The sequence below is a fragment of the Antrostomus carolinensis genome, unplaced genomic scaffold (genome assembly GCF_000700745.2).
Source record: "Antrostomus carolinensis isolate BGI_N321 unplaced genomic scaffold, ASM70074v2 scaffold8279, whole genome shotgun sequence".
In the NCBI taxonomy this organism is placed as follows: Eukaryota; Metazoa; Chordata; class Aves; order Caprimulgiformes; family Caprimulgidae; genus Antrostomus; species Antrostomus carolinensis.
In genome coordinates, this window is record NW_010336364.1 from 11,978 (window position 1) to 39,331 (window position 27,354).

Consider the following 27,354-nt stretch of genomic DNA (forward strand, 5'->3'; position numbering starts at 1 on the left):
CCAAAAAAACCTTTTCCTCTCTCCACTAAAATCATCCAGACAAGGCTTTTGCACCATTGATACATTCCTAATGTTTCATTTACAGACTGCACACATGCACTACATTACACATATCTCAGAAGTGATCCTGTCATTACACATTGGCAGCTGATAATTTCACTCTGACTGGCAAAGCAAATCTTCATTGCTCAAAGTAAATCTAATACATTACTTGGAGACTAAGAAACGCATGACAGCCGGGCTGAGCATCCTTTAAAAGTAGGTAGGCATGGGATTTTTAAGCTACAGCATGTATGCATATAATACCTACACACACACACACACATATATATAAAAGTATATAGCACATATATATATGTGTGTGTGTGTGTGTATTCCATACATGCATCATAATTTCCAAGACAGCTACAAATTTCCACATGCATTAAACTATCTAAAAACATAGAAATAGGCAAGTCTAATAAGTGGAATTTTCTTAAATTATATTCGAACAATAAACAGCAAGAGTAATACTGCAAAGTACTGCTCTATTCTCATGTATATCTACAATAAAATTCTAGGAACAGTTGTCTCCCAAAACATCCCCCAATAAAATAAAATAAAAAAGGTAACACCCAGTGACCTATATTTGTATATTCATTGTCAGTTAAAAAAAAAAAGTAAACAAAGAAAAGAGAAAAAAGACATCCCCACTCAGAGTTGCATATTTACATTCTTCAAACTGTAGCGGTGAAAAATAATTCTATTAAGTGCAGGACATTCCTAGTGTTGCAGTAGTGACATTTTTAATAAGTTCTTCATGAAAACATTTCTTTTTGTCTTAATAGTGATGCATTCCATGACTACGTGAAAATTCTATTATCCCCTTCACTTGCAGCCAGTGGTTGAGTCTGGATTGAAAAGCTCCTTGTATAATGGAGGAAACAGTGTGTTCACTATGTCTGGATGAGATTGCTTAAATACCTGCAGTTTCTCTCCGTGCAAGTTGCAAAGTGCAGTAATTGTTGGTATCTTGGCTATTAACTGCGAGATATTAAAATAAAAAGGAAGAGGGACGAGGAAAATTTAGTATAAGATACAGTTTCCAAAATAAACTATGTTAATATCTTGTTGGGTAACTGAATGCAATACTCTGAACTCCATCAAAACTACCCACTCACAGGACCAGATATTGTTCTTACCATAAAAGACTAAAAACAATTGTCCTGGAAATTTTAGCCAAGCACCAGAAATGCATTTAACAGGGAACTGACTTCAGGGGTATTTTTTTTTTAAGGCAGTCTCATTCTTGTACCAATTAAGAAAAATTAATGGATGGAACAAAAAATGGAGTAAGAGGAATCAGTGATAAAAGTAAAACAAGCCTTACTTCTCTTATACCTTGCAGGCACATAGTGTGGTGCTTTTAACTTACATATGCAGCAATACATGGAGAAGTGTCTCCAAAAAAAAAAAAAAAGGAGTCACAATCAAGGAGGACTGCTTGGCTCTTTGTTTTAACACTTTACCTTTGTCAAAGTCTCATCATCAAGGTGGTTCTTCTGGATCACATGTTGAAGTGCAAAGTAAATCTTTTCCTGAAGCTTCTGGACCTTCCTTGGCTCTATTAGCCAGGCTCGATCTGAGAAAAAGGAAAGCAAAAGCTAAAGTCAAGAATGCACAGATGCAGGGCATGCTTGTAGGTGAACACAGTGTCCCATGCTGGCAACTATTCACAGCAACTGTAATTCCCATGAGGAAGGACTGCATGATAATTAAGACATGGTTTCAGAGGCAAAGTATCTTAATCCATTAAAGGATCACCTGAGAGTTTAATTACCAGATACAAAGTATACAGGAACACAATGTTTGCTCTGCATCTCTTTGTTTAAACCAGGATGCTAGAGAGAAAGATGGGAGGAGAAATGAAACAGGGCCTAACCATTTTATTATTCTCTTTTGGTATAATCAGTGTTCTTCTAACTTCATCCTGGTTAGGTGAAAAACATGCCATGTTATCTCAGTGTCTTAATACATAAATAATAAACATATTGATCAAAACAGATCTTTGAAAATAATAGAATATAATTATTTAAAAATTAAAATAAAACATATCTCATTATTTACTAGGCTAACATTTTGAGACCAAGTATTACATTCTGAATGAAAAGAAATGGCTTCCTTCAAAAGAATTTATTTAATAATTCAAAAGAATTATGTGTTGTTGAAATGTCTTGAAGTGCAAATTTCTCATTATTTAAAAATATCCCCTTTTTAAACAACACAAACTAAAAGATTATCTGAGAGAATAACAGCTACAGACACAGTCGTTTGGAAACCTATATGGCTTCTACTGAACTCAAACCCCAAGTGTAGAAGGTCTTGTTTAAGATCTATATTCTCGGAAGTCATAGCTTCTGGAGACAAGCACACAGAAAGAGAAGCAACAGACCCCAAGACAATCCCCAAACCATTAATACAGTGTGTTTACAGGGCCATTAAATCTTCTGTTTTCCCATGCTGAAAACTTGTTTCTTCCTTCCTCTCTCCCTCAATCCAGACCAATTCTTGGGTATAGATTTTAACTTTCAAACAGGAAATAAGAAAATCTATTTTATCACAGGGCACGAATCTTCATGTATAATTGAAAAGTGCAGGAAAATCCTTTTCATATTCAGAGCTCTTTCACCCACTCCAAGTCACTACAATAATCCACAGAAATAATGTAAGTCAACCATTTCAATGAGGACACATGGCACAGAGGCTGGAGCTGAACAGTATTTCAGCACTGGAGGAGCAAGATTCTGTCATTTGTCTGTGGTGAAGGGTGTATGAAAAGTGTCCATGACTAAGTACTGTGAAAAGAGACAAAACCAAGCCTCTAGCTACTTAACAGATGATCAGGAAAATAAAACAATCTTTTTGCAAAGTTTAGAGAATCATGTTCTGAGAAGGTAAGCCAATGGATCCTGTGCCACCAGTGGACATAGAAAGAGAACTGTCTGAGAGCACACACAGCATATACACAAATAAGCACACAGTAATATTTAGACTTCATAGGTTAGGTGCTAAATTTTATGCTATTTCAAAATCATGTCTTCCAATAGTGTTAAATCTAGGCCTATTGTGGCAGACTGGAGCTAAAACGATTTATCATAGAGAGTAATCCTTACAGGTTTATCTTTCTGTCACAAGAATAAGCTTAAAAATAGACAGGATGTCAGAGGACAGGTTTAATCACTTATCTGTCATGGAGCATGCTGTGTATAACACAAGAGTTCTTAAATTTGTGACAAGTGCTAGGTGAAACTTTTACAATAGATATTAAATCCATCTCCCAAAATGTGGTTTCTACCACAGGAAAATCATCTGCAAATTTGGCTAGAATTTCCCTGGAATTTTCACAAAAGTGCATGAAAAATTCAATAGGTCAGTGGCTACCTATATAGGATATAAGAAGCAGTGGTTTAATTCTGTACTTTTCCTTTTGGGTTTTGACCTTGTCTATCTTTAAAAAGCGCACAGGCCATTAGGCTAGAGAATAGTTTAGGAAAGAAGATGAGGGACAACTTACAAGATCTGCTTGGGCAAAAAGGAGGATGGAAAAAAGGAACATGGACAGTCAGAATTTCTGAAGAGGGCATGGCACAGAGTGGGCAGCCACGTTAGTGTCTCACCACCTGGCTCTGTCATGCTTGCAGGTGGAGATGCCTCTACAACCTTTACTGAACTCCTTCTACTCTAATGTTTTAACTTCTAAATTCAGAAATCAAGTTAAAGAATCACTACCAGGCAGAGTGGTTAGGTCCACCCTAAAGTGGAAAATCTGGATTTGTGCTCTGAATCAGGTGGAAAAGGGCACAAGAATCACCTTTCAGGATGGTGGCTTCTGCAGAAAAGAACCCTGAATATAAGTACTTCCCATAGGCAATCTCTAGGTACCTATAGTAGTGGATGAAAGGGCTGATCTAGGTCCTTCTGTGAAGCAGTGCTTCATTTTTTAATTTTTACACATCGAACACTTTATTGTGAAGAAACAGGAACATCTAGTGTAGAAGGAAATTATTTCTTTATCTATCGTTTACCGTTGTCATTTTTGTAAGAAAATATATGGAAAATTTCAATGTCAGTTCAATCTGTACTGATTTTCCCTGCCTTCCCACTTGCTAACTTAGCAGCCCAGCTGAAATGGGAATTATTTGCACAATCCAAATTTGCAGTCCTTTTATGGAACATATTGCTTTCACTCACGTTCATGCTGCTGCAGCCCATAATTTCTTTCTTTACTGCATCTTCTATGACTAAAGATACACATGCTTACAGACTACAGCAATAAGCAGTCAGCATGCATCAAGCAGTGCATGTGTCCTCCTCCTTGCAAGTAGGAAAAAGCTAACTTGGATGTGAAATGGAAAACTGTGGCTTATTGAAATATTTCATCTTGTAGCACCACCTTTAATCCTGAAGCTTGATTGTAGTGAAAAACCCCTTGGAACTGCCTCTACTTATCTGTGCTGCTTAGCAGAAACAGAAGCTGCTATTCAGGAGACACCCAGTTCTGAAAGGTTGTATCAGAACTGATGTATATGAGAACTGAAATGCATTACTAGAGTTAATGGAGAAACTTTTACAACACATGCCTGCAATACACAGCTGGCTCAAAGCTAGTACTGAGTTGTTAGCTTTTTCAAGTACTTAGTACAGCTGCAAGAAGTAGAAATGAGTGTGGATACTCAGGCAACATGAACTGCTGCCAGAATGCAAGAGATTTTGGTGCTTTGCAAACTAAAGCGACATATGTAGAACTGCGGAGCTGAATCAGAATTTTGATGTCCACGTAATGCCTACCTACAGCTAAACACATTTCATAAATTACTTGACCCCAAATTTATTAAAATAAATGGGAAACTTTCCATTATTCATATAGGTTTTGCCCAGGCCTATGGCACAGGATGCTCTGAGATGCTTAGAACCTTTTTATGACCAGATTTTGTTGAACAGGGCTATAACTTCTTTTCCTTCCCAAGATTACCCGCAAGACAAAAACATGACTTCTTTTCAATTTGGCTACAAATTACATAACAAATTCTCATCCTCCCTGAAGATAAAATGCCTCCATCTGATCCAAAGTGCTTTGAGGTAATCTTCAAAATGTTCTTTTTGTTTCTGTCTGTTCAGCTAACTCCTATTTTTCCTGTTCCTAACTGTAAGAAAATAAACTGAAGAGTAAAAAAACCTCCGGCTGTTACAAAAGAGAAATACAGATCCTACTTAAAGGATTCCATTACCCTCTTCCTGCTTCCCTTGTTTTCATAATGTGAAGTCAGTTGGAAACACTGAAACCATTTTCTGCAGTCTCTGTTAACATCTTACTGAAGAACTCCACAGCCCAGACCCCAAACAAATTTCCAGGTTGTCTTCAGCTTTGCATTGAGTCAGTCTGCTGAACAGGCCACAACAACACAAACTGGTACTGTCTGCACACCTCTGTCATGCTTATAGCTTTGGTCTTTTCAGACTGAGGGAGAGCTGATGGACAGGGACCCAAGAGTACACTTCAAGTCAGAGCATCTGAGGGACAGTGCACAGGCAACTCTCATCCCTGTGCACCATTGAGACACCTCTGAGGTGGAAATGGTGCCTGTTTGGAGGGTCCTGTCTGGAACATCCTGGCCTAACATCATGAAGAGCCACTGGCTCAAACGTTTCACCTCTGAGCAGATGACTGCATGAGTTGCTCACAGGAAAAATAAAAGGAGCAGAGTTCTTTCAGTAGGTGTCATTAACAATGAGAATGAACATCTTGACACCATCTGTGCTAGTCTAATTCTGCCTAACATAATCTCCACCACAGATGTGCAAAAGGGCAAAGTGACCTGGGGGAAGTATTTAGCAGAACAGGCTGGAAAAATAACTCATGGTAGGATTTTTTGTAAAGGCCTTTCATGAAGTTAGTCTTAGGGGGAACAGAGGGTTTACCTCTCCTGAGGCATGTTTAGAAATCCCACACTAAACTATGAGCTTATCTACTAAATCCGTCTTCTGAGTCAATTCAATCACAAACCCCTATTTTTTGTGGTCAGACAGCCAGTACTCACTGAACGCATGCTTGCCTGTGCAGACATGATATATGATTACATGAAAAAGAGCATGTTACCCCTGGAATCACCACCTCTCACCTCACAAGGTATATTTAGACAGAACTTCATACAGATCTTTACTGCTCATATTCTTATATCCATAGAAAAAGTCCATCATAGTTAGGGACTATATAACCAGCTCAGGTCTGTGAGATTTGAGCTCCCTGAAAATGCTAAGAGGAACATGCACTTCCCTGAGTACCATGCTTCTCTGTACGTGGTCTGGAGGAATGCCAGCCTGCACTGCTTGTCTGCACAGTCCTGCTCCATGTCTGTTACCCACACACTTTGGATCTGTTTCCAGTATGTGTAATTGCTGACAGTTTACAAAAAAGAGAGTGAGATTTTTTTTTTTGTGATTCAGGTATTCTTCTATTGCATAATACATTGCTTGATATTGCTTAATACAGCTTAAACAGCTGTTTAAGTAGGTAGAAATAGAGGTGGACAAGGATTAAAAAAAATAAATAAATCGTTGTGGTATTTGGAATTAAAAATTACCTGGTGATATCAGAACAGCAGATGAAAACAAGGCAATCTCCTCCTCAGTCAGCTGTAAGGAACATAAATTCTTTGCAAAGTCAAAAGCTTCATTCACTAGATCATCAGAACCTGCAGACCACAGAGGACAAAATCAATCTGCCATGAAAAATGGATTGTTTTTGGTGTGAAAAAAAAAGTTGTATGTTGTGAGTCTGTACTTCTAAAATGAGTGCCTTTCATCAGCTATTAAAATTCCACCTATTCCAAAAAGGTACCACTAAAACACCCATTGAAGCACAAAAATTGACAAGAATTAGAGGCATTACCTGTACAAAAATTGCACAGACATCTCAGAAAAAGGTTTTCCCAATGTGGAAAGAAATGCTGTTTCTAAACAGATATTAAATCTAAGAGGTATGGGTCCTAAATAACTTTCACATGCATAATTTTATAAATTAAGTGTACAAAGATTTACGAAACTTAGTGAAAACTTAATAAAGACCAAAATAAATCAACTAATGCACATTCATAAATGCTTTAAATTTGCAGTGTTACATTTATCCATATGCAAATAAGAAAACATATATACCTGTATATAGGATTTTAGTCCTGAATAAATTTCTTATATCAGTCTCATGGATGGGCAAAAGGCATCCATTTAGCTATTAACATTTCAGGTAGCACTCAATTGTTTCAATACATTAATCTAAATGAGCTTAAAAGTTTTAGACAGAACAGTATTTTAGATAAATCCTTGTCAATATTTTGTAGTAGTTCATAATTTTAGTCCCTTCATTGCTGCGGCTAAAACTGCCTCCTGCAGGAGGACAGAATTAGTGGGAGTAATTTGATACATCAAGCATTATTGAACTGTGAAGACAAACTGCTTGGCTTCTGCCATAAACTCACATTCCATCAAAATTTCAGAAGGCAGAGTAAGAAATCTATCTGAAAAACTCTTAAGCTGTTCTTTTCTACTAGAGAGAAACACCTATCACTGCTAGCAGCTAGTGGAGTCACCTTTTTTCTTTTTAAGTTCAGTTGGAGTTTTGAGGATTCAACATTTACTGGAGATTTTTATTGTGGGTCACTATTTTCAGAAAGACAGATCTGTCACTATGTGGCTCAGTGTAATTGGTTCAGAAGAAAAAGACTAACATACCCAAGGCTTTAAACATTTGCATCCCTCCATACTTTCCTTCAAACAGAACAGTATTGTTGAGTGGGTTGAAGGCACGGCACATTCTCACCAAAACGACTTCCAAGCAGCCTATCAGACATGAAAAATTGCAAAAGCATGACATGTTACTGCAAAATATCAGAATACAGGAAATTAAAAAAAAAATTAGGAAGACATCAGTCACTAGAAACATCAACAGGGACAGACACTCTTTGAAGGCATCTAGATGATATGTCTCTGAATAACAGAAAAAATATTTATCTGCTTTGAGTATAGAAAAGAGTAATTTCTGATCCAACCTAACCACTTTTTCTTTAGGTTGATTTTTTTCCCCATTGCAAATTGGCAGCCTGGACTGAATCTGAATGCAGACCTGGATAAATATTTTCAATTTGAAATATCTTATCCTGAAAATTAGGCACTTACTAAAATTCCTTTTTAATAACTAAAGGTTTTTTATACAAAAAAACAGCTTCATTCAATGTGTATATAAATCTCAGCCTCATCTGGCTGGAGAAGGCACAATCACAAAGTGTTTTTAAAGAGAAAATGAAAGTGAAAGTACTGTCAAGAACACCCCTAAATTAGGTTTTGTTTCCCTTGAGTGTTTTTTTTTTTTGCCTTTTTTTGGTTTTTTTTGTTTTTTTTTTTCAGATTGGGGAATAGCCAAAGGAACCCTTATTTTTTTCTCCTTATCTTTCCCTATTATTTCCTAACTGCAAAAATATGCTGTTTGAGAAAATGAAGGGAAACATTTTAAGCATCCCTTAACTAAATCTAAATTTTCCTGAAACAAGGACTCTGAATCTGTCTTTTGCAGACATGCTTTTGAGTGAAAAGCCATGATTCTCTAACTCTTTCTCAGCATTAAAGCAAAACAGAAAATAAAATCTGACATATTTATACATGCAGATAATATACATGAAGATAAGCAGGGTTGTTTGACAGTACAGTCAAATACAACTATATATTTGCCAAAGGTTCAATTGTGTTGTTAGCTTTGCCAGCCAAATGAAGGAAGTTATGTGGGGTGCAATGGCATCTGCAGGATTTTTGAAATTAGTATGAACTTTAAAAAAATAGTTCTCATAGTTCTCACCAACTGTATGAATTTTAACAAGGGCAAGTGCCAGATTTTGCGCCTGGGACAAGACAACCCTGGACACACACACAGACTGGGGAAGGAGAGGCTGGAGAGCAGCCCTGCAGAGAGGGACCTGGGGGTTCTGGTCGATGGCAAGTTGAACATGAGCCAACAGTGTGTCCTGGCAGCCAAGAGGGGCAACCTGTCCTGGGGTGCATCAAGCACAGCATGGCGAGCCAGTCAAGGGAGGTGATCGTCCTGCTCTGCTCTGCACTGGTGCGGCCTCACCTCGAGCACTGGGGGCAGTTTTGGGCACCACAGGATAAAAAGGATATAAAGCTACTGGAGAGTGTCCAGAGGAGGGACACTAAATTGGTGAAGGGCTTAGAGGTGAAGCTGTATGAGGAGAAACCGAAGTTGCTTTGTTCAGCCTGGAGGAGACTGAGAGGAGATCTCATTGTGGTCTGTAACTTCCTCACAAGGGGAAGAGGAGGGGCAGGTGCTGATCTCTTCTCTCTGGTGACCAATGATAGGACCAGGGGAAATGGCAGGAAGACGTGCCAGGGAAGGTTTAGGTTGGACATGAGGAAAAGGTTCTTCACCCAGAGGGTAGTGGAGCAATGGAACAGGCTCCCCAGGCATGTAGTCACAGCACCAAGCCTCACAATATTCCCAAAGCATTTGGACAACATGTGCCCTCAGACACATGGTCTGAATCTTGGGATTGTCCTATGCTAGGATAGGAGTTGGACTCGATGCTCCTTGTGGGTCCCTTCCAACTCCCAACATTCTATGATTCTATGCTATGCCTCCTGGAGGCTGCTTGCATGTTCCCAAGGTCTCTGTAACCCTTCTCTTTGCATGTGTGCCCACTGTCACAGTCCAGCCCCACACCAAGCCACAGCCCTCTGTGTACAAAGCACTGAGCCACACTGGCTTTCAGCCTTAATGAAGAGCTCTCTCTTGAAACAGGAAGCATTTCTTATGCTTTAACGAGCTGCCTCACACAGCATCCTGCCTTTTACACATGGAGGGAGAAAGAAACTGATATGACAAGGTAAATGCAGTTAATTACCAGTAGCGGTTTACTTGGTCATATAATTTTGCCCTCCCAAATTTGGCAGTGTTAACTACATAGCCACGATAAATCTTCTTGTGATTCTTCCGGAGGACAGAAATTACAGCGTCCCATGATAGAAAAGGAAACCCTTTCCCCCTTGCCCTTATGCACACACGTGCACTCCCTGGCACGCACAGAGAGCACGGCTGGAGCACACTGCTGTAATCCGCTCTCATTTATTCTGAAACCAACTGGCGCCAGCAAGAATTTTCCCTCCTGTGAACTGGCTGGAGGGTATTTCTGTAGTCTCATTAAAAAGATTAGAGATGACCACAGAGGCAGGCCCCAGTGAGCTTGTGTTCGTTTCACTAATGACAAGTAGGGATTTTACAGGGTGGCAGATGACTGATTCGACCAGCTCAATTCGCAGGGTCCTTCCACCACATGTCAGGTTGGAGATTGCAGTTTCTGCAATGATTGTGTGCGTGTATGTACTTAATAACCACAACTGACCGTAGAGGGAAGGCAATCAGAAGGCAGTAACATGATTGATGTGGAAAAATACGCAAGGGTTAATGTAGCTAATGAAACAGCCTGAAATTAGGGCTCCTTCAAAATTAAAATGATTTGCAGAACAAGACAGCGGAGCACATATCTAGTGTGCTGGGTGCTAAACCAGTCTCAAGCCTCCAGCATTTACCCACCTGACTTAAGGAGGAGAATTTGGTCATTTTGGCAGAGTTCCATGAAGCCTGTTATGCGCTTTGCAAACTCCACCACGTACTGGATAGCGTGGGTGATCTGAATGGCACACTGCTGCCACAGAGCTTCTCTGGTCTTCCGAGAAAACACACACAAAAAAGCAAAGCAGTGAGCAAGCGAGTTCATCAGTGCGTTAAGTTCTTCAGGTGGCCTTGCAGAAAGGCACACTCCTCAGACTCTGTTCCCGTCCCCAGTCAGAGCTAGCAGCATCTCTGCTTCTTAAGGTACCCAACACTTTTCACTAGAAGGTTGTTCTCACAAGCTGATTACTCCCGTGATCTGAACTCTGGCATTGCATTTTCAATGGGGAAGAATGCACTGCACAATGTTAAAATGCAATTCTAATGTGGGCTTTTGTGCAAGATAGACAAACAGTGGCACAAACAACGTAAACAACACAGAGTGCTCTTAGTGAAGAAGCGGCATAGTGCTATTAAGTTATCCAACAGAATACTTTTGCTAGTTTAAAACTTAAAATAATATATAATTAAAGTATCATTGCAATCTGAACACTGGTTGCATCGAAATTTTGATAATAATTTTCCTTACACACACACAATTGCGCAAATATAAATGGATGCTGTTGGTTTGCATGCCACAGTTTTGAAAGCTGTGGTGGTGTGTTTTTATTCTTGCTAGTACTGCATAGCCCCTCAGCTTTCGAAGAACAAGCTGGAGCCTCTTCTGTCTCTTGTGTGATCAGCTAATGCGCAAACTGAAATCTGAATGAAGAATCACTGCCAGTGATGTCAGTGCAAAAGGCACAAAGATTTCTGTTGACTGGACTACATCTGAAGAGGTGCCAGTGGGAAATAGTCTGAACTTGACCTGAGAATCGCAGAGGTAGAACAAAAGTGCAGTGTAATAAGATAATTTCCCCACCCAGTTTTGAACAAATTCAGTTTAAGGAGTGCTTTCAGTTTGTCATTATCTATTGTCTGTAAGCGACACACAAAAAGGGGATGTGTTATAAAATTATAAAATTAAAATTATAAGGAAAGAAATTTAGGTTGTTGTATTTTCTTAAAATCCTTAGAGCAGAGGATCCAACCTTGATCACATTAAAGCCAACCAAATTTCTGCATGAAGTTTAGACCTGTGATAACAAGCAAAGAAGGGAAATCTGGATTCCATAGCCATGTCTAAGCTTTGATATCAGCGAACATCCATCCCAAAGTGCTGGAATGCTGCTGCTTCTTTTTGTGGTCACTCTTTTGCTTTCAGTAACCAGCTCCTCAAAGATATTTAAAAGCCTGTTTTGACCTACATGAAACTCTTCAGCATATCCTTGTCAAATATACTACACTGCTAACAACTTCAAACCATAGGAAGCCAAAGAAAAAGCGTATTACAAGATTGTACCTTGCTCTGGTAAACCTTAATTTCTTCATATGTGTGGGTTTGCCATGCTAGCTGGTGTAGTTCCTCCATTGTATATTGACATGTCTCCAAATGAGATTTAATGATATTCTGTGCAATTCGATCTGTGAAGAGGAAAATAAAAAATAGCTTGCATGAAACACATGAAACAGTGAACAGTGATTTGCGATAGCAAAATTGTGAAAACATTAAAGTTGTGGGAAAATGTAAACAAAAAAAAAAAAAAATCTTTCCAATGCTACCTTTTTCATTTTTTTTTTATTCCTGAAGATGACTGCTGCAAAATGTTTCAAGATTCAACCCAAAGCCAAATAATGCTTGATAAATGGTGCATCTGCACATGAAAATGAATCTTGCCAAACTATTCAGACTCTTTTGTTTCGAAAGTGATTCTTCTGCTGTGTTTAAATAAATACCATTTGTCGACTTTGGTTACTTGATCACTTCTGTCTGTCCCAAGCCTGTGCAGTTACCCAGCTCTGACTGCTCAATCCTGACATGGGGATTTGCATTACCTTGGGATGACTCATATCAGAGAAACAGGAAACAGTTCTCTGTTCTTTTTTCTCGAGTTAGTTTTCAGGTGGGTCAATTTCTGATTTAGCTTGATGAACATGAACATGGAGACTGGTGCTAGCAAGGTGTGAAATCCTGAATTAGTATCCTGGGTTTTAGAAGGAGAGATGGGGGAACAGATTTTATGTAGAGGATTAAGTTACCTTAAAGGTATTCTGAAATTGCAGCCTTAGAAACTACTACATAACACGGAATGCAGGTAGCAAGGGGAAAGGGAAGCATTCAGTGCTGGCCTGAGATCCCACTGAAACTAAGAGTAAACTCAGGGAAGTATTTTGAAGTAGATCTTTGTCATTTAAGCCCCTTGAGTGGATTAAAAAGATTTTCACAAAAACTTCCAGTATGATTTAATTAGCACTGGAAGTTGAAATTTCTTGATAAAACTTGCTATAGAAATGTGATGATTTCTTATTTTAGAGCTCTGAGACATATATGCCTAGTGAAGCTCAGTGCTTCAGCCTGAAGACATTGCTTGAGCTGAATAACTTTTAAACAATGGAAAAAAGCTGAAGTCAGAGAACTGAACCAAAGCCCTTGTGGCAGAACTGGCATTTTGCAGAAAATATGTTTGTCAAAAAAGGAAAGGACATTGACAATGCATTAGCTAAACCTAAGCACGGGAAGTAGAAAGAACTAGGAATGACATCATTTACTCTTTCACATCCTCAACAGTTTGCATACAGTGGGTGGATCTGGTGCTTGAAGTCCCAAAATAAGACTGTTTCTATGGCCAAATGTTGACTGAATTTAAAAGCACTAGCAAGAAGGAAAGCTGAAAAATGAATGTAAACATGTATGCTATAGGAGTGTTATTTAAAGGAGAGATGCCTGCGTTAATGAGCTGAGACACAGCAGAAAGGTGATGAAGAAAACACAAGGTTTTCATAGGAACAATAAAACCTGCTCAATTCAAACTCTACAGCTACCCCTTTAAACAGCAACCCTATCTTTAGCTTTCTTTATGGAAGAATTGACTCAGGCTTAAAGACAACTAAAAGTGTATATTACTGAGTACAGGGATCTATCCATCATTCTTTTATGGAAGGCTGGATGTAAGTCTTAACCCATAATGGTAAGCTGTTGCATTTTATAGTATAAACTCTACAGATAAATGGGCATATTGGAAAAAAGGATGTTCAATTTAAACAGATTTTTTTTCCAAAGATCAACAAAGGTTTATTTGCATTTCTTTAACCAAGAAAAGCAAGTAAACTCCACCATTTTTAGAAAGACCGAATTTCAGGGATTTATCCCCATGTTGTTCGATTTAAAGTACAGTTTTAACAACATCATCTTTCTGGAAACTTCCTTAGCCATGGTAAACCTGACTGCAGAAGCTAAGCTGAGGCTATAGGTTTTGCCACTGATGTTCCTGGATGGATTTAACCAGACAGAACTGAGGTATGGTCAGAGGAACATTTACACCTTGTTTCTAAAACACTTGTGAAAGAAGTACGGTATCAACTTGTATTACAGTTCCTCATCCTGAATGGTGAAGGATTTTGCTCTCTGCACCCAGACTCTGGCTGGTCTTTGTCTCTCTGGTGCTCCCTAGGCCAGCTATCCTAGCCTCACCATTTGTTACAAATGCTGGAACCATTCACACTCTTGACGTAAAGAAAATGCTTACAGTATATACCTCAAATACTTTAACATTACTGCAAAGACAGATTGAATCAGATAAGGTGACCTGATGCCAACAATCTGAAAATAAGGCCTTTTCATTTCACTGACCTCAAAATATACTTGATTAGCAGCTCCACATTACTGCAAAGATCCTCAGCTCCAGCTCCACTCTTTTTCCTACCATTTATGTATTTATCTTAGGACCAAAGAGCTGACAAACTCTTCAGGGTTTTGTAGGGATGACATCCTGTGTTTTAACCCCATACATCTTTTCCTTATGTACTTGTGCTTACATTGAGCTGACATTAAAATCCTTTTAGATGTGCGAAGGCCTAGGGCAATCGCAGCAAGCAGCAGCTCCAAATGCTGACATCCAAAGAGGAATCAGGTGCAAGACAGGCTTGAAACTCTTGTGCCACAGGCTAGGCAAGGCTGAGTGTGTGATGGAAAGAGTACAGTGGGTCTCAGGGGAGGAGAGGACTGCTCATTCAGCATAAGCAGCAGAAGAGGCTGCATGCTTACACTCAATACTGGAGTTCCTGGAAGGAGTTTTATGCAAACAGATCAAACACTGGGTGCTCAGAGCTGACATGATGCAAAAAGTAAAAGAAGTATAAGCTTGTCTTGCCCTCTCATGTAGTCCAGCAACAGAAGATCCAATGCAGGCAGAGCAAAGAACCTCACTCTCAAAGGGTTCCAAAGATCATAGCCCTTTTTTTCAGACATTTTCAGATTTTATAATCTTTTTTCTAATGAACTTGGGAGTCAGTACACATCTTAGCAAGTCCCATGCAGAAGGAAGTTCCTAAACCACTGGGAATAATGTACTGATATTTAATGTAAACCTGTCCTATCACAAGGCACAAATACTGTGCTGTACCCAAAATATTTTTTACATTTCTATGGGACCTGGCAGCTCTAAAGCACTGCTTGCAACTGAGGTCAATAGATTAATTATTTTAGTAGAACTAGAAAGAAAGGGACAATGCCGAAAGAAAGCAAACAGCTTCATACACTAGGAGAGGAGCTACTGCCTTAATGCAGAGGTTGTGCTATCAACCCTGTGGAAGTACCCTGCTGGGGTGATGCTCAACAGCTACGTCCCTCCTGTTATGCAAGACAGAAGAGTCCACCACAGTTACTCCACACATCAAGTCTTGACTTCTGTTCTTTTTGCTTTCAAAAATCTTGAACCAGAGATTTCAAGGGTCCTCTTACACTGGGAAGCTGCAGAAACCCAGCTAGGAATACTGTTTGGATGAGCTGCAAGGACTACAGAAGACAACTCCATTTTTGTGACCTCAATGTGAACTGCATTTCTGCTTGAAATGTTGTCAGCCTCCATTTTACATAAGTTACAGAAGGTTTGCAACTCTTGCTTTATGAAAAGGAAAGCAAAAGAGATGATGCTGCCCACTCAGGTGTGAGAATCAAAGTCTGAAACATTTCATTTTGAGTGAAAATTAATGACTCCAAACAAAAGAATAACTGAGCCTTCATGAAAGTACATCACCAGCATTATAATAACTACAGCTGTAAACTGCAGGATTTGTAAAGCTTATCTGTCACAGTAGGTAAACACAAATGTAGACTAGGTGCTTCACTCCTCCCTTTTGTCTAAACACTGGGTTTATTACAATAGCACTATATTTCCTACCATGCGTTGTGTTCACTTGATACTACATGATACCACAGGGAATCTGAAAGTCACAGCATATCCTTTTGGATTTTCTCTGTCTGGGAAACATGGCCCACAGAAAATAACGTGTTCCCAGTGTCTGAATCCACTATGCACTGTGACATAGAAGCATTTACATTAGACAGCTTGGTTATAAATTTAGTAATTTGTTAGTATTGGTAACTTGAAATTTTTCATGGAAAGCAAACACTTTTTGTACAAATGCTATGCTTCATAAAAAAAAAAAAAAGTCTAGAAAAAAGTATTTGCTTCCAGATACATAAACCAGAAACAACGTACTCAATCAAGAAAATAGTCTATAGTTGTAACTGAGGTCTTGAAAAATTAGAAATACTCAAAGAAGATATATCATGGAATGACCACTTATATTTAATTTCTGTCCTGCATATATCTGACTGGTTTGCTATAATGGTCCATTATTCTAGCTGTAAATTCTTGTTCATTCTCAGGGTTCACAAGGAAACCTGGATTTTATTGGTTGGTGTGGCCAGAAAGCAGAAACCAGAGAGAGAGTTTGGGCTGGCCTCCACACCCCACAGCAGGTGGGAACGCTGCCCTTCCTGTCACAGCAGCTTGGGTACTGCTGGTGGGGCCTGAAAGGTTCCAGCTGAATGGGGAGATACATTAATTGGGATTTTGAAATGCAGCAATGTAAAAAAAAAGAAGTCAAATGTGTAGTAGGAGATGTCCAGAAGAAGCTGAAAATCATACATCAGGAAGCTGATGGTTTACCTGTTGAATAGATTTGTTCTCATTCAGAGAAAAAATTGTAGGTTTCTTTAAAGAAATGTGTGCTTGTATGTAATCTTATGATCTGCAACATGAAGCTTGTCAGACAAGACGGCTTCAATGCCTATGACTTGATGGAGCAACAGAAATGTAACAGAAAGATGTACGCTCACTGTGGGTGAATCAAATGTGCAAGACAGCATGGTAATGGAATAAATAAACATCTACAGAATATGCCCCTGGGCTTGTGGCTCATTGGTTACAAACTAGATTGTTGAGGCCAATAGTTGAAAGAGGCTACATGCAAATATTGATGGGAACTGTCTTGAAGCATAACAAGGGATATCCCTGGTGCTAAGAGAATTAAATGAAGCTATCAGGGAAAAGCAGCATCTGAAGGTTGAGATGTGGAACATAGGGCATAGACAAGATAGGGATGAGGGGGACCATGAGAGATCAATGCTGTTTTAGTAAAAGAAGTGGCTTTTAAATTTGGTCTGGCCTACCTAAAACTACAGGGAAAAAAGAAAAAGAAAAATAAAAAAGGACTTGATTCTGTCAGGATGGCCCAGCAAAGAGTGAAGTAAGCTGTACCACAATTAGTGCAACAAACCTGTCCTGGTTTCCTACAGATGCGTCAAATCCCCCCTGCCGCTCCCTCTCTGTCCTCCCATCCCCAGAGCTTTGCTGGAAAGAAGGCATCATGAAGGTGTACAAAGTACTGGTGTGCTCAGGCCAGTTGGTCAGCAGCCACTGCCTTTTGGGGTGAAAATGGACCTGGGTCTTGGCTTCTGCCTTTCCCTAAGGTTGTATGTCTCTTTCACCTGCTGAGTAGCCTCTTTTCCAAAGCTTGTGGGAACCTAAGTGTCTGGGACTTGCTACTTCCCTTCATTTAAGCTGGACAGCAGCTAAAGAAGTATTGGAGGCTTCTAACTGATGAATTGAGCAGACAGCAAGACTGAAAAAGCCCTGTGCCAGCAGCAAAACAGGTCAAAAGCATATGTTCCAAGGGAAGAGCAACAGTGCACAAGCTACACACCTCTTACATAAACTTGAGACTGCAGCTTACAACTTCCAGAACAGCAAATGACCTTTTCTGTTTATAGTTTGCTGGGCTCTTCTTCCCCGCCCCTCTCCCCTCTTCTTTTTCCTCTTTACTGTAATTTCTTATTTTAGATTTCAGTAGACACCTTACAAAAGGCACTCTCCAGAGATTATGACAGCTAAAACACATATTGTACCACAGGTTAGGAGATGCTTAAATCCTAAGTACATACAGAAAACTGAACATTGCAACCTAGATAACATCAATCACCATAGCATAGACCTGCAGGGGCCTATCAGCAGCTGGTGAGTCAGTGCTGCCTTTTCCAGACATTTCCTTCTTATTTTTGGAGATCTCAAACTATAATACTGAGGAAAAATTCCAACTTGTACTTGATGTCAAGTACAATGCTAGTCAGAATGGGTGTAATAATGCCGCAAACTGCACACAGCATTCACCAGCTGTGAATCCAACCTGCTAAGTGAAAATTATCCATGGTACTTGGCAGTGTCTGTTTCCTACAGGTTCTTTAGTTCTTTCATTTGTCTCTTTTTTTCTCAGGAGAGACTCCAGTTTTTCTCAGCATTCGCTTCTTTTGCACTGGGAACTGAAGAACTTTGAAGTGTGCCTCCTAAAACACTGATAATCATCCTCAATTAAAATGAATAATGAATTTTTAATTTGCCACTTACCCTTAGGATCCAGTTGAGTAGCTAAGAGCTCATCTCAGCTTACTTATATCCTAAGTTGAGCTCTCGCAGGGATCCACTTTGAATTAATGCTGCAATAACACCACAGCTTTGGCTGCCTGCTGTAAGCATGCATATCAGTTCGTACAACTATCAAAACTCCAGCTAGACATTCTAAATAAAATCTCTGTTCTAGGATCCAAAACAATGGTAAGCTAGTACCAGATCAACACTCTTCTGCACCCTAATTCAAAGGTACAATGACTGCAAAATGAAAAGTTTCGCAAATTGTTTTCATCACACAGGTTACCTCAATAAATTATTAGACAGTAGTAGAGGCAGTGATGCAGGGAATAAAGCAAAAGTATGTCTTGTGGTTGCTCTTAAACATGAATAATGGGTCCCAATTTTTTTAAATGAACTGGCTGAAAAATCTGAACTTCTCTCTCAGAAAAGCAGGAACACTTCTTCTTAAAAGTGTTTGCAAAAAGCTCATCCCATTTTTCATCTGTCCCTGGCTTCTCAATGTCATAATGCACAAATTATTTCCCTTTCAGAAACTGTTACAGATAGACTAGCAAGTTTCATAACCCCCATTTCTTCAATAAATTTGTAACACTACATAATATGCAGCCTAGAAAGATGATATGAAACATTAAAACACTCATATGAGACTAGAAGTGCCTGAATTTAGTTCAGGAATAACACTCTCTTGTGTTCAAGTTATTGAATGCTTACTGTCAGGAACAGATTGCACATTGAGGCAATGTTATGCATGTGAATTCTGCATTTCCTCTCCCTCTTTTTGAAATAAATCAGTGTTTCATTTGTCTTTCAAATAAACCCCCCCCCCCCCAAAAAAACCAAAACCCAAAACCAAACAACTAATAAATTACAAGAAATTACAATATAATTGAATGAAGTCCTAATCTAGAGGAACCTAGAGGATGGACCCAGAATTCTGTTGAATCCTAGAGGATCTTTATAAATGTCTCCAATTAATAATACTTTTCCTGGGCCTCTGCCAATTTAATAAAAAACATATATTTTGTACTAATTAGAAATCATTTAGCTGGCAGCAAAAGCACTAACCAAGGCAATAGCTAGAGCTTACGGGACATGGACTCTACAGGCACTATATAATTATCACAAATTTATTAAGATGAGCTGTGTATCCTAGCATCTTCCAGCATAGCTTACACAAAGCGATCTTTATATTAAAAATAGAGACTATTCTGAAACAAGAATGTGATTTCACTTATTACAATTAAGCAAGCATTGCTTGGGGTGGACATTGTTCAGTATAAAACCTAGAAACATGCATGGAATAATGGGAGTATTAAGTGTTTTAAACTAGGGTTAGAAGAGTTTGCCCTGTCATAGTTAGCAAAAGGCTGGGAGAGGTTAGACAAACATTTCAGCACTTTTTTCACTGTCACAGGCTTACATTTATCTTTTTATAAAGATTTAAAGCAATCTAGGTATAGAAATCCTTTAAAAAGTAATGACAAAACATTATATGATGGTTCTGTTTTCCTGTAGTGTGGCAACTTATTTGGATCAATGCGGTATCAGCATATAGTGTCAGAAAGTGAAACAATTCGGATATCATAAGCAATGCTAGGGATTTCACTGATCAAGAAAAAAAAAGTCCATGCAGTCAAAAAGGAATACAAGACAGAGCTTCATGCTTTAATATCTTGCTTTAACTGTTCCAAGTTACATGTGACTTTCAACCCTGCAAGACTACTACATTATAAAAAACTGTGCTCTGATAATCAGTCTCAGCATTTGTCTGAACCCTAGGTCTTGTTGCATTGCATTTTGCCACTAGACACATCCATGTTCCTCTCCTGTGTGTTTTGCTCCAACTTTTTCTCATATCTTTTCATTCTTGTATAACAGAATTGTCACTGTTCTGTGAAATAAAGTATCAAAACTGAATGTACTGAAGAAAGACATCATTATCTATAGAGCTGGGAACAATGTCACAAACTGCATAACAAGCAGAATTACATTATTCTCAAGAATAAGGTGGAAAGTAGTGAAAAGCATGAACTAAATGATGAAATCTGCCAGACAGAAGGCAGACAGTGTGGAAAAATGAACTACGGTCTCAAGAGGTCAAACTTAGGGTGTTACATGTGTACTGGGAAAGAAAAAAAATTGTAAACCCAAACTTCTGTTGGCCTCCTTGTGTCTGAGGATTAAAGCATGATGGAACAACGTTGTCCAGAAATATTGTATGGACCCCAGATTAAGCTCTCAGAAAGCACAAGTAATGTATGCATATTGTTGGTGCTGACTGCCCAGAAACAACATACACAAACTTTAAAGAGAAGGAGCATTGACACTGAGATAAAGGGGTTGCTCAGATAAGGAAGTAAGCAACATGTCACTACTAATTCAAACCATACCAGTTTTTGCAGTAGTATGCCACTTTCATATACTACAGTGATTCCTAAATCATCCCTGTCTTGCCCTCTTGACTCATCCACAGCGCTGTGTTTGCCTCTTTGCGGGTTTTGTGTGAGGCACAACCCTGGAAGACAACATCCTTCACATGCCCCAGGCCCTTCAGGCTTGGGCACCTGCTCCAATCTTCTCTTTTGGGGGGTTTCTTACAGAAAGTAGCTACCATTTCTTCTGCTATTGACACTGCTTCTCTAAAGCATACAAGGGGGCATCAGCCAAACGGCTGTCCCTATGACTGGCCGCAACAGCACACCTCAGTACTCATTATATCAGTAGCTGTATTTTGATCTTTTTCTGTGATTTCTAATCTGACAATATTCACAGCACAGTGCTATTCCTGAAAAGATTGTCATGATATATGGTAATACAAGGGATGTATCATATAGTATTTTACATATTTTGAGTGTTACAAATGGTTGCTTTCTAACTGCTTTTTGGATTCTCACTAAAGTGAATATATTTTATCAATTTCCTCCTTTTGAGAAAAGGAGGAAATTTATATACTCACTTTAATGGATTAGAAATGTACTTGCTTTCAAGGCCTGTATTATCACATTTTAGAAGTGTAAGCTACAGATAAAGCTGTTTTTAATACTGTTTAATGCATCTTTTTGATTCATTTGTAAACAATCTGAAAAGTAAGTAAAACAGAACAAAAGATCATAAAATGTTCCCCATACTCAATCTCAAGTTAAAAGATGTCACTGATTTTATTAATTTCATTCATTAATCCAGCTGCTTGTATTGTTCAAATAGTCATAACCATAATTAAGATGGGACCTTGTTTTCTTGGGTGCATTTTCAGATAGTTTTAGATTAATTGCTTTCCAGTATAAATTTGAATTAGAGTTAGTAAAAAGGCACATTACATTGTGCTTATTGAACTGCTATAATTTGTGTTAGTTAAGTAGGACTCCCAGAACCAACATGCAACTGCTCCAAAGTCCACTGCAGTTACTGTGAGGCAGTGGATGCTTGGTGAGTTGAAAATCACAGGGTGAAAAAACTGCTGCTCAAATATAGTACCTTCTAGAAAACTCTACAGGAGTTGTAACACAAACTCTGCCTTGCCTAAGTCTTAAATCAGTAAGTGCTAAAATATGCACTTAGTAAAAGATAACAACATAATCAGTTATTTATGAACATTTGAATCATTTAAACTACCGGGCTGGGCAACATAAACTCATTAAAGCCTTTATGTAAGTCTGTAATTAGGCTGGTTTCGGTCTAAATTTAAAAATAAAGACAGAATACTAATTTGGAGGTGTGAAAAGACAGAACTAGAAAATTTTACAAACTTTAAAAAATATTATATTTTCCCCAACATTTCTGCCAAATTATTTGTGGATTTTATTGGTTAAATTTATTTCTAAATATTAGCATAAAAAATCAGAATCTACAATTATAAAAATCCACCAGCATTCACTCCAGTATTAGTTCAGCTAGAATGCTTCAGCATCATAATGCTCCAATTTATTCCTCCACTCTTCTGTCCATTTTTTATGATTTTGAAGCATTTCCTAACTGAGCAACACTGTCAAATTAGTTTAAATCTTGCCATTCTCTGTTCTCTTATTGAGTGTACAGAAAGGGGAAAAAATTAATTAGTTAAAAAATAGCAGAAGAAGTTCTAAGCTTTGTCACATTAACTGAAATGAGTACAGAACTGAAATATTAATTTATTCTGATTGTCACCTTTAAATAGGTAATGACGGTAGATACAGTGCCCTAAGGGTATCTGCGCAGAAATGCACATGCCGCACATTTTTAATTGCTCACTAGATGGCAACATTGCTCCGCTGAAATACAGCCGTAAGGCTATGGACATCTGCCCTGCAAAATCTCTCACCTTGGTAGGAGGGATATTAAACTATGGCTTAGAAAAAGAGGTGAAGAAACATTACCCAGGACTACAGGCACAAACCCATCATTTCTGCCTCACTGTCTGGTGGGTGCTGGCGTTATGTCATCTTAGGTATGGGGCTTAGTTAGATAGTTCATTGCATTTTGAGTGTGGTGGCCCCTATGGTGTGCCTTCAAATAACATTTAACTGACAAATACATGTTCAGTAAGCTGTCCATTAACACTTGATTTGGCACAGGGAACAAATACTGGAGATATAGAGAGGGGAGTTAAAGAATAATTAAAAAAATGCTTTTTCACATTAGAGAAGTGCTTTTGCGACCTCCAACAGCAAGGCACAACATACTTTCAAAGCTATCAGTCTGATGCTGGTATATATATTGCATATACAACATACAGTACTGTGGACATCCATGAACAGTCTAGGCACAAAGGAATAAATAAAATTTTTGTAAAGTTAAGGGGAGGATTTCTTTTGAAAGGAGAAAGGTGTGGGACTGCCTTTCAATGATATCAGCAGAGGAGCTGGGTATGTTTCCAGGTGAGGATCTCCTCTCAGGAGGGGATAATGAATGAATTAAATGTTAAGGCCCTGCTTGTATGATATTGCAGCAATGGAAATTTAATAACTTTACAGCATATAAAGTTGTTTGCTGTAGGTCCTGAGACAAATGTATGAAACCAGCTAAATTAAGGTTAACATATGCACAGGGTGTCATTTACAGTTACCAAGAGGGCTTTTCTTTTACATACCTATCCTGGGCCAGTCTTTAAAACATTTTGAAGGTTTTGCTTTACTGTTATTTTCCAGTCAATGGGTCCGGGTTAAAAGAGCTGTGCCTGATAGTCGATTTGGTGAGTAGAGCAGGTGATGCCTCCTCCAGTTCTCACCACGTGGTTGCCCTAGTGAGCTACTGCCCACCCTAAGATACACAACAGCAGAGCAGGTTCAGAGGGGCTGGGGAAAGAGAAGATCAAGCCTGAGCCTACCAACCTTACTTACTATTTGACTTTAATTTTGGTAGAAATGTAAGCTCTCCAAGCCACTGGGTACCTTCAAATACTGCTGATGTTGAAGGAATGCCATGCAAATGTACATAAACAACACTATTTTCTGTAATTATAGAGGCTGGGCTATGCGACCTCCTGTATGCTCTAGTGCTGCCTTATTGACTACTGAAATAAACAAAGCTATAGGGCACTCTTCAATTTGAACCTTAACCAATCTGTTTCGCTAATGTTTTTTTCTCATCTTTAAGAAATCATAGGCTGCTAATGTCCACTGCAGTCAAAGCAGGGAAACCTTTCCATTAACTTTTACAGATCAAGATCTGAGCCATGTATTTTGTGAGGAAAATGCAATGCTTAGATCAGTGGCAGATAATATTATGCACATATATTTAAACAAGGTGGTCTTTAATTTGACCAAGTCTAAAAATGAGCCTTTAATACCTGCAAATTTAAAATCACACTTGGGGAGCAAGTGTTGCCATCCCTCTATGGGGCTAGCAGGATCAGGAAACGGAGTTCCTTTCTCCCTTTAGGATTTCCCACCCTCCACTTGACCTCTGCAACTCACTCTATGAGGAGAAAGCCGTTTTGCAAATGACCAAATTCTCACTTCTGACAAGATGAGCAGATTTCGCCCCATGGTTTGAGCTCCCACTGCAGCATGAGGAATCTCTGCCTTCCCAGATGTGCAGATGGCATGCTGGTCAGAGCGAAAGAGGACCATGCTGTGGGGTCCCTGGCAGCATGCACCCTCAGGCTATGGGTGTCTCCTGTGCTGGCAGCATCACTGGCTGGTGGGACACACCTGGGTCCCGTGGACAGCAGGACAGATAGAGAAAGAACCTGACCAACTCATCTGGTCACTGCATCTGTCCTGCTTTGTTCTTTGCCCATCTGGCTGCAAATACAGCTCAAGTCTCCAATAAGGTGCCTTGAGTTAAGGATGAAAATATCACCCTTAAAAGGAGCTGGCCTGGAAATGCAGCTGATGCCAAGTGGAGGCTGTGCCTAATGGGGAACTACGTGATTTTATCCATCTTTTCTCCACTGTAAGCTCTGGCAGTTACATGGAAAACTTGTGTCTGTATCTGAAACTGCTCTTTCTTATACTTAGTCCTCTCTTCCACAGGAAACATTATTTATCCTGCTTCTCATAGTGATCAGATAATGTCCAGTTCTCTATTCAACTCATTTGGAGGAATATACTAGTACTAAATATGTTTGAAGGAGCCCTATACAACTTTGATTTGTCAAGACCTCTTTCTCCTACACCTGTTTCCTGGTACAGTATTTAGAGATACTAGTAAACATGTAATGTTAAGCTATAAGCTGGTAAGCTGTATTTTGCTTGCTGTGCCATTCTAATACTAGGTTTTTAAACATTTGCTGTGTAAAAGTTTTGAATTTCAAAACTCTTTAAGTTGGCCAGTTTCCATTTCCATTACAAAGTCTACTGTAGATGAAGGCATGTTCAGGAAAAAGAGCACTTTCACATTCAAATTAAAGCATAGAACTGTTAAAGATCAAAGTAGGCCTGACTATTTTGATTCCTTTTTGGTGGAATTAGAAAATTAACATGTGAAGAAAAGAATGTAAATGATGTGTAAATTATGTCATAGAGTATCTTAGAAAATATTTCTGTAACTGAATCAAACTGACAAGGAAATGAAGACTTGTTATTTAGATTTTTCAGAGAACCTTTCTGTTGGATAGCAAGCAAATAGTAAATATTAAAGTAATTTATGCAATTGCAGCAAGTTGTTTAGTCAGGTGCAGCAGGGACCATTGTTAGAACTTGTTTTACAAGCATTTAACATTTTCATTAATAATCCGAAAGAGAGGGTTCACAGCATGGTAATTAAATGAAGAGATAATTCTAAACTGAAAGAAGTCACGAAGTATCAATGAGAACTGAGACATAATGTAACAGGGTTGAAAAGGTTAGAAAAATAAGAAAGAGAAGATGAGATTCAAACTTGGAAATGCGTGGTCAGAAGCATCTTCATAAAAACTACCCTATACAGGAGAGATGTGAGTGAGAAACAAGCAAGGCAATAACATTGAAGGAATAAGTGAAGTGCATATTGGTTGGCATGTGTTGCAGAAGCTGCAAAGACTATTTTGATTCTGGGCTGCCTGTGGAAAACCTCTGTCCCTTGGAGAGCTTACAGCAACTTCTAGGAGTTCAAGGATGGTAGCAGTTTCACACATCCATTTATGAGGAAAAAATTAAGAGGGTTGCACTCAAGATGAGGCAAGTAGCAAGTGCACTTGTGTTTAAAAAAATACATGTATTTTAAGAATATGAAGACCAGAAGAAAACTAAGACTGGAAACTTTAATCTGGTAGAAAGTCTTCAGTAAGGAAAAGAACTAACATGATCTGGGATACTTAAAGCAACGGTTCAGTATATGACCAGACGAGGTAGTATAAAGAAATTTCTACCAGGCATGAGGATCAATGCAATATAGTTTTTCCTTCTCCTGTATATTCTATATGATTTAATCTAGCAGTTAAGGCAGTAACTTCTATTTAAAAACTCACTGGAGTGAGTAAGATAGAATGCTGTGGTGAAATTTAAGCACACTGTAATATGAAATCAAAGTATCCCATTGCTTAGAGTTTTCCTGCTTTGATTGCAAGACTGCAACTTTACAGATCGTCCAACAATCCACTGTAGCATTAAGAGGCACGTTCTGTTTGTTTTTAAACACTGGAAGTATAATTTGTCTGTGCACTAATCCCAATCCTTTATGGTACATCTCTTCCATTTTTTCAGTTGTGTCAGCTGATCCATTATACTACATAATCTCTCACTAACTCCCTTACCTCTCAGCTCTGGGTGCCACTAATGACACACAGCACTACTTGTGTAAAATCCTAGCAATTTAGGAGCCCCAGTTCCAATTTCAAAAGCAAGAGTGGTAAATCCCAGCACCTGAATTTTGCTGTCAGCTCAGAGACAGGCCTTTTCCTATTTCCTGCTCCCTGTGCTCTGGGTTTTTCCCCACTTCAAGAGCTCCAAAAGGGGAACACTGGCCAGATGACACAGAGAATGAAAGACTAGTAAATGTGGGAAGGGTTTAGGACTGCCTGGTTAAGGGCCAGGAGAGCAAAAAAGTGAGTGAAAATTTAAGAAAAATGCATTATTTCTAAGCAATCCTGCAAGAGACATTAAGTTAAAGGATTCTTTAAAGCTCCAGGAGTCAAAAGACTACAGTGAGATCCTTTAGCCAAGAAGGATATAGTCTTGTGGCCATATTCTCTCTTTGGGCTCACTTATGTAACTAAGAATCACAGAATCACAGAATGTGAAGGATTGGAAGGGACCTTGAAAGATTAGGTAGCCCAACCCCGCTGCCAGAGCAGGAACACCTACAGCAGGTCACACAGGAATGCGTCCAGGAGGGTTCTGAATGTCTCCAGAGAAAGAGACTCCCCAACCTCTCTGGGCAGCCTGTTCCAAGTGGCCCGACACTCTCACAGTGAAAAAGTTTTTCCTTATGTTTACATGGAACCTCCTGTGTTCCAGCTTACACCCACTGCCACTTGTCCTACTACTGGACATTACT

The 27,354-nt window shown here is 39.0% G+C and overlaps 1 protein-coding gene across 1 annotated transcript in view; it reads right to left on the reverse strand.

The window, feature by feature from the left end:
* Positions 1-561: 561 nt before the first annotated feature.
* The window catches only part of RORB (RAR related orphan receptor B), a 51,269-nt gene continuing 24,476 nt past the window's right edge, over positions 562-27,354 (reverse strand). Inside the window, exons 5-10 of the mRNA XM_010174820.2 lie at positions 12,051-12,172; positions 10,631-10,763; positions 7,765-7,872; positions 6,621-6,731; positions 1,509-1,621; positions 562-1,023 (exon numbers count right to left, since the gene is read on the reverse strand). Coding sequence (XP_010173122.2) covers positions 868-1,023; positions 1,509-1,621; positions 6,621-6,731; positions 7,765-7,872; positions 10,631-10,763; positions 12,051-12,172 — 743 coding nt within the window. The 3' untranslated portion in view covers positions 562-867. The remainder of the gene's footprint in view (positions 1,024-1,508; positions 1,622-6,620; positions 6,732-7,764; positions 7,873-10,630; positions 10,764-12,050; positions 12,173-27,354) is intronic.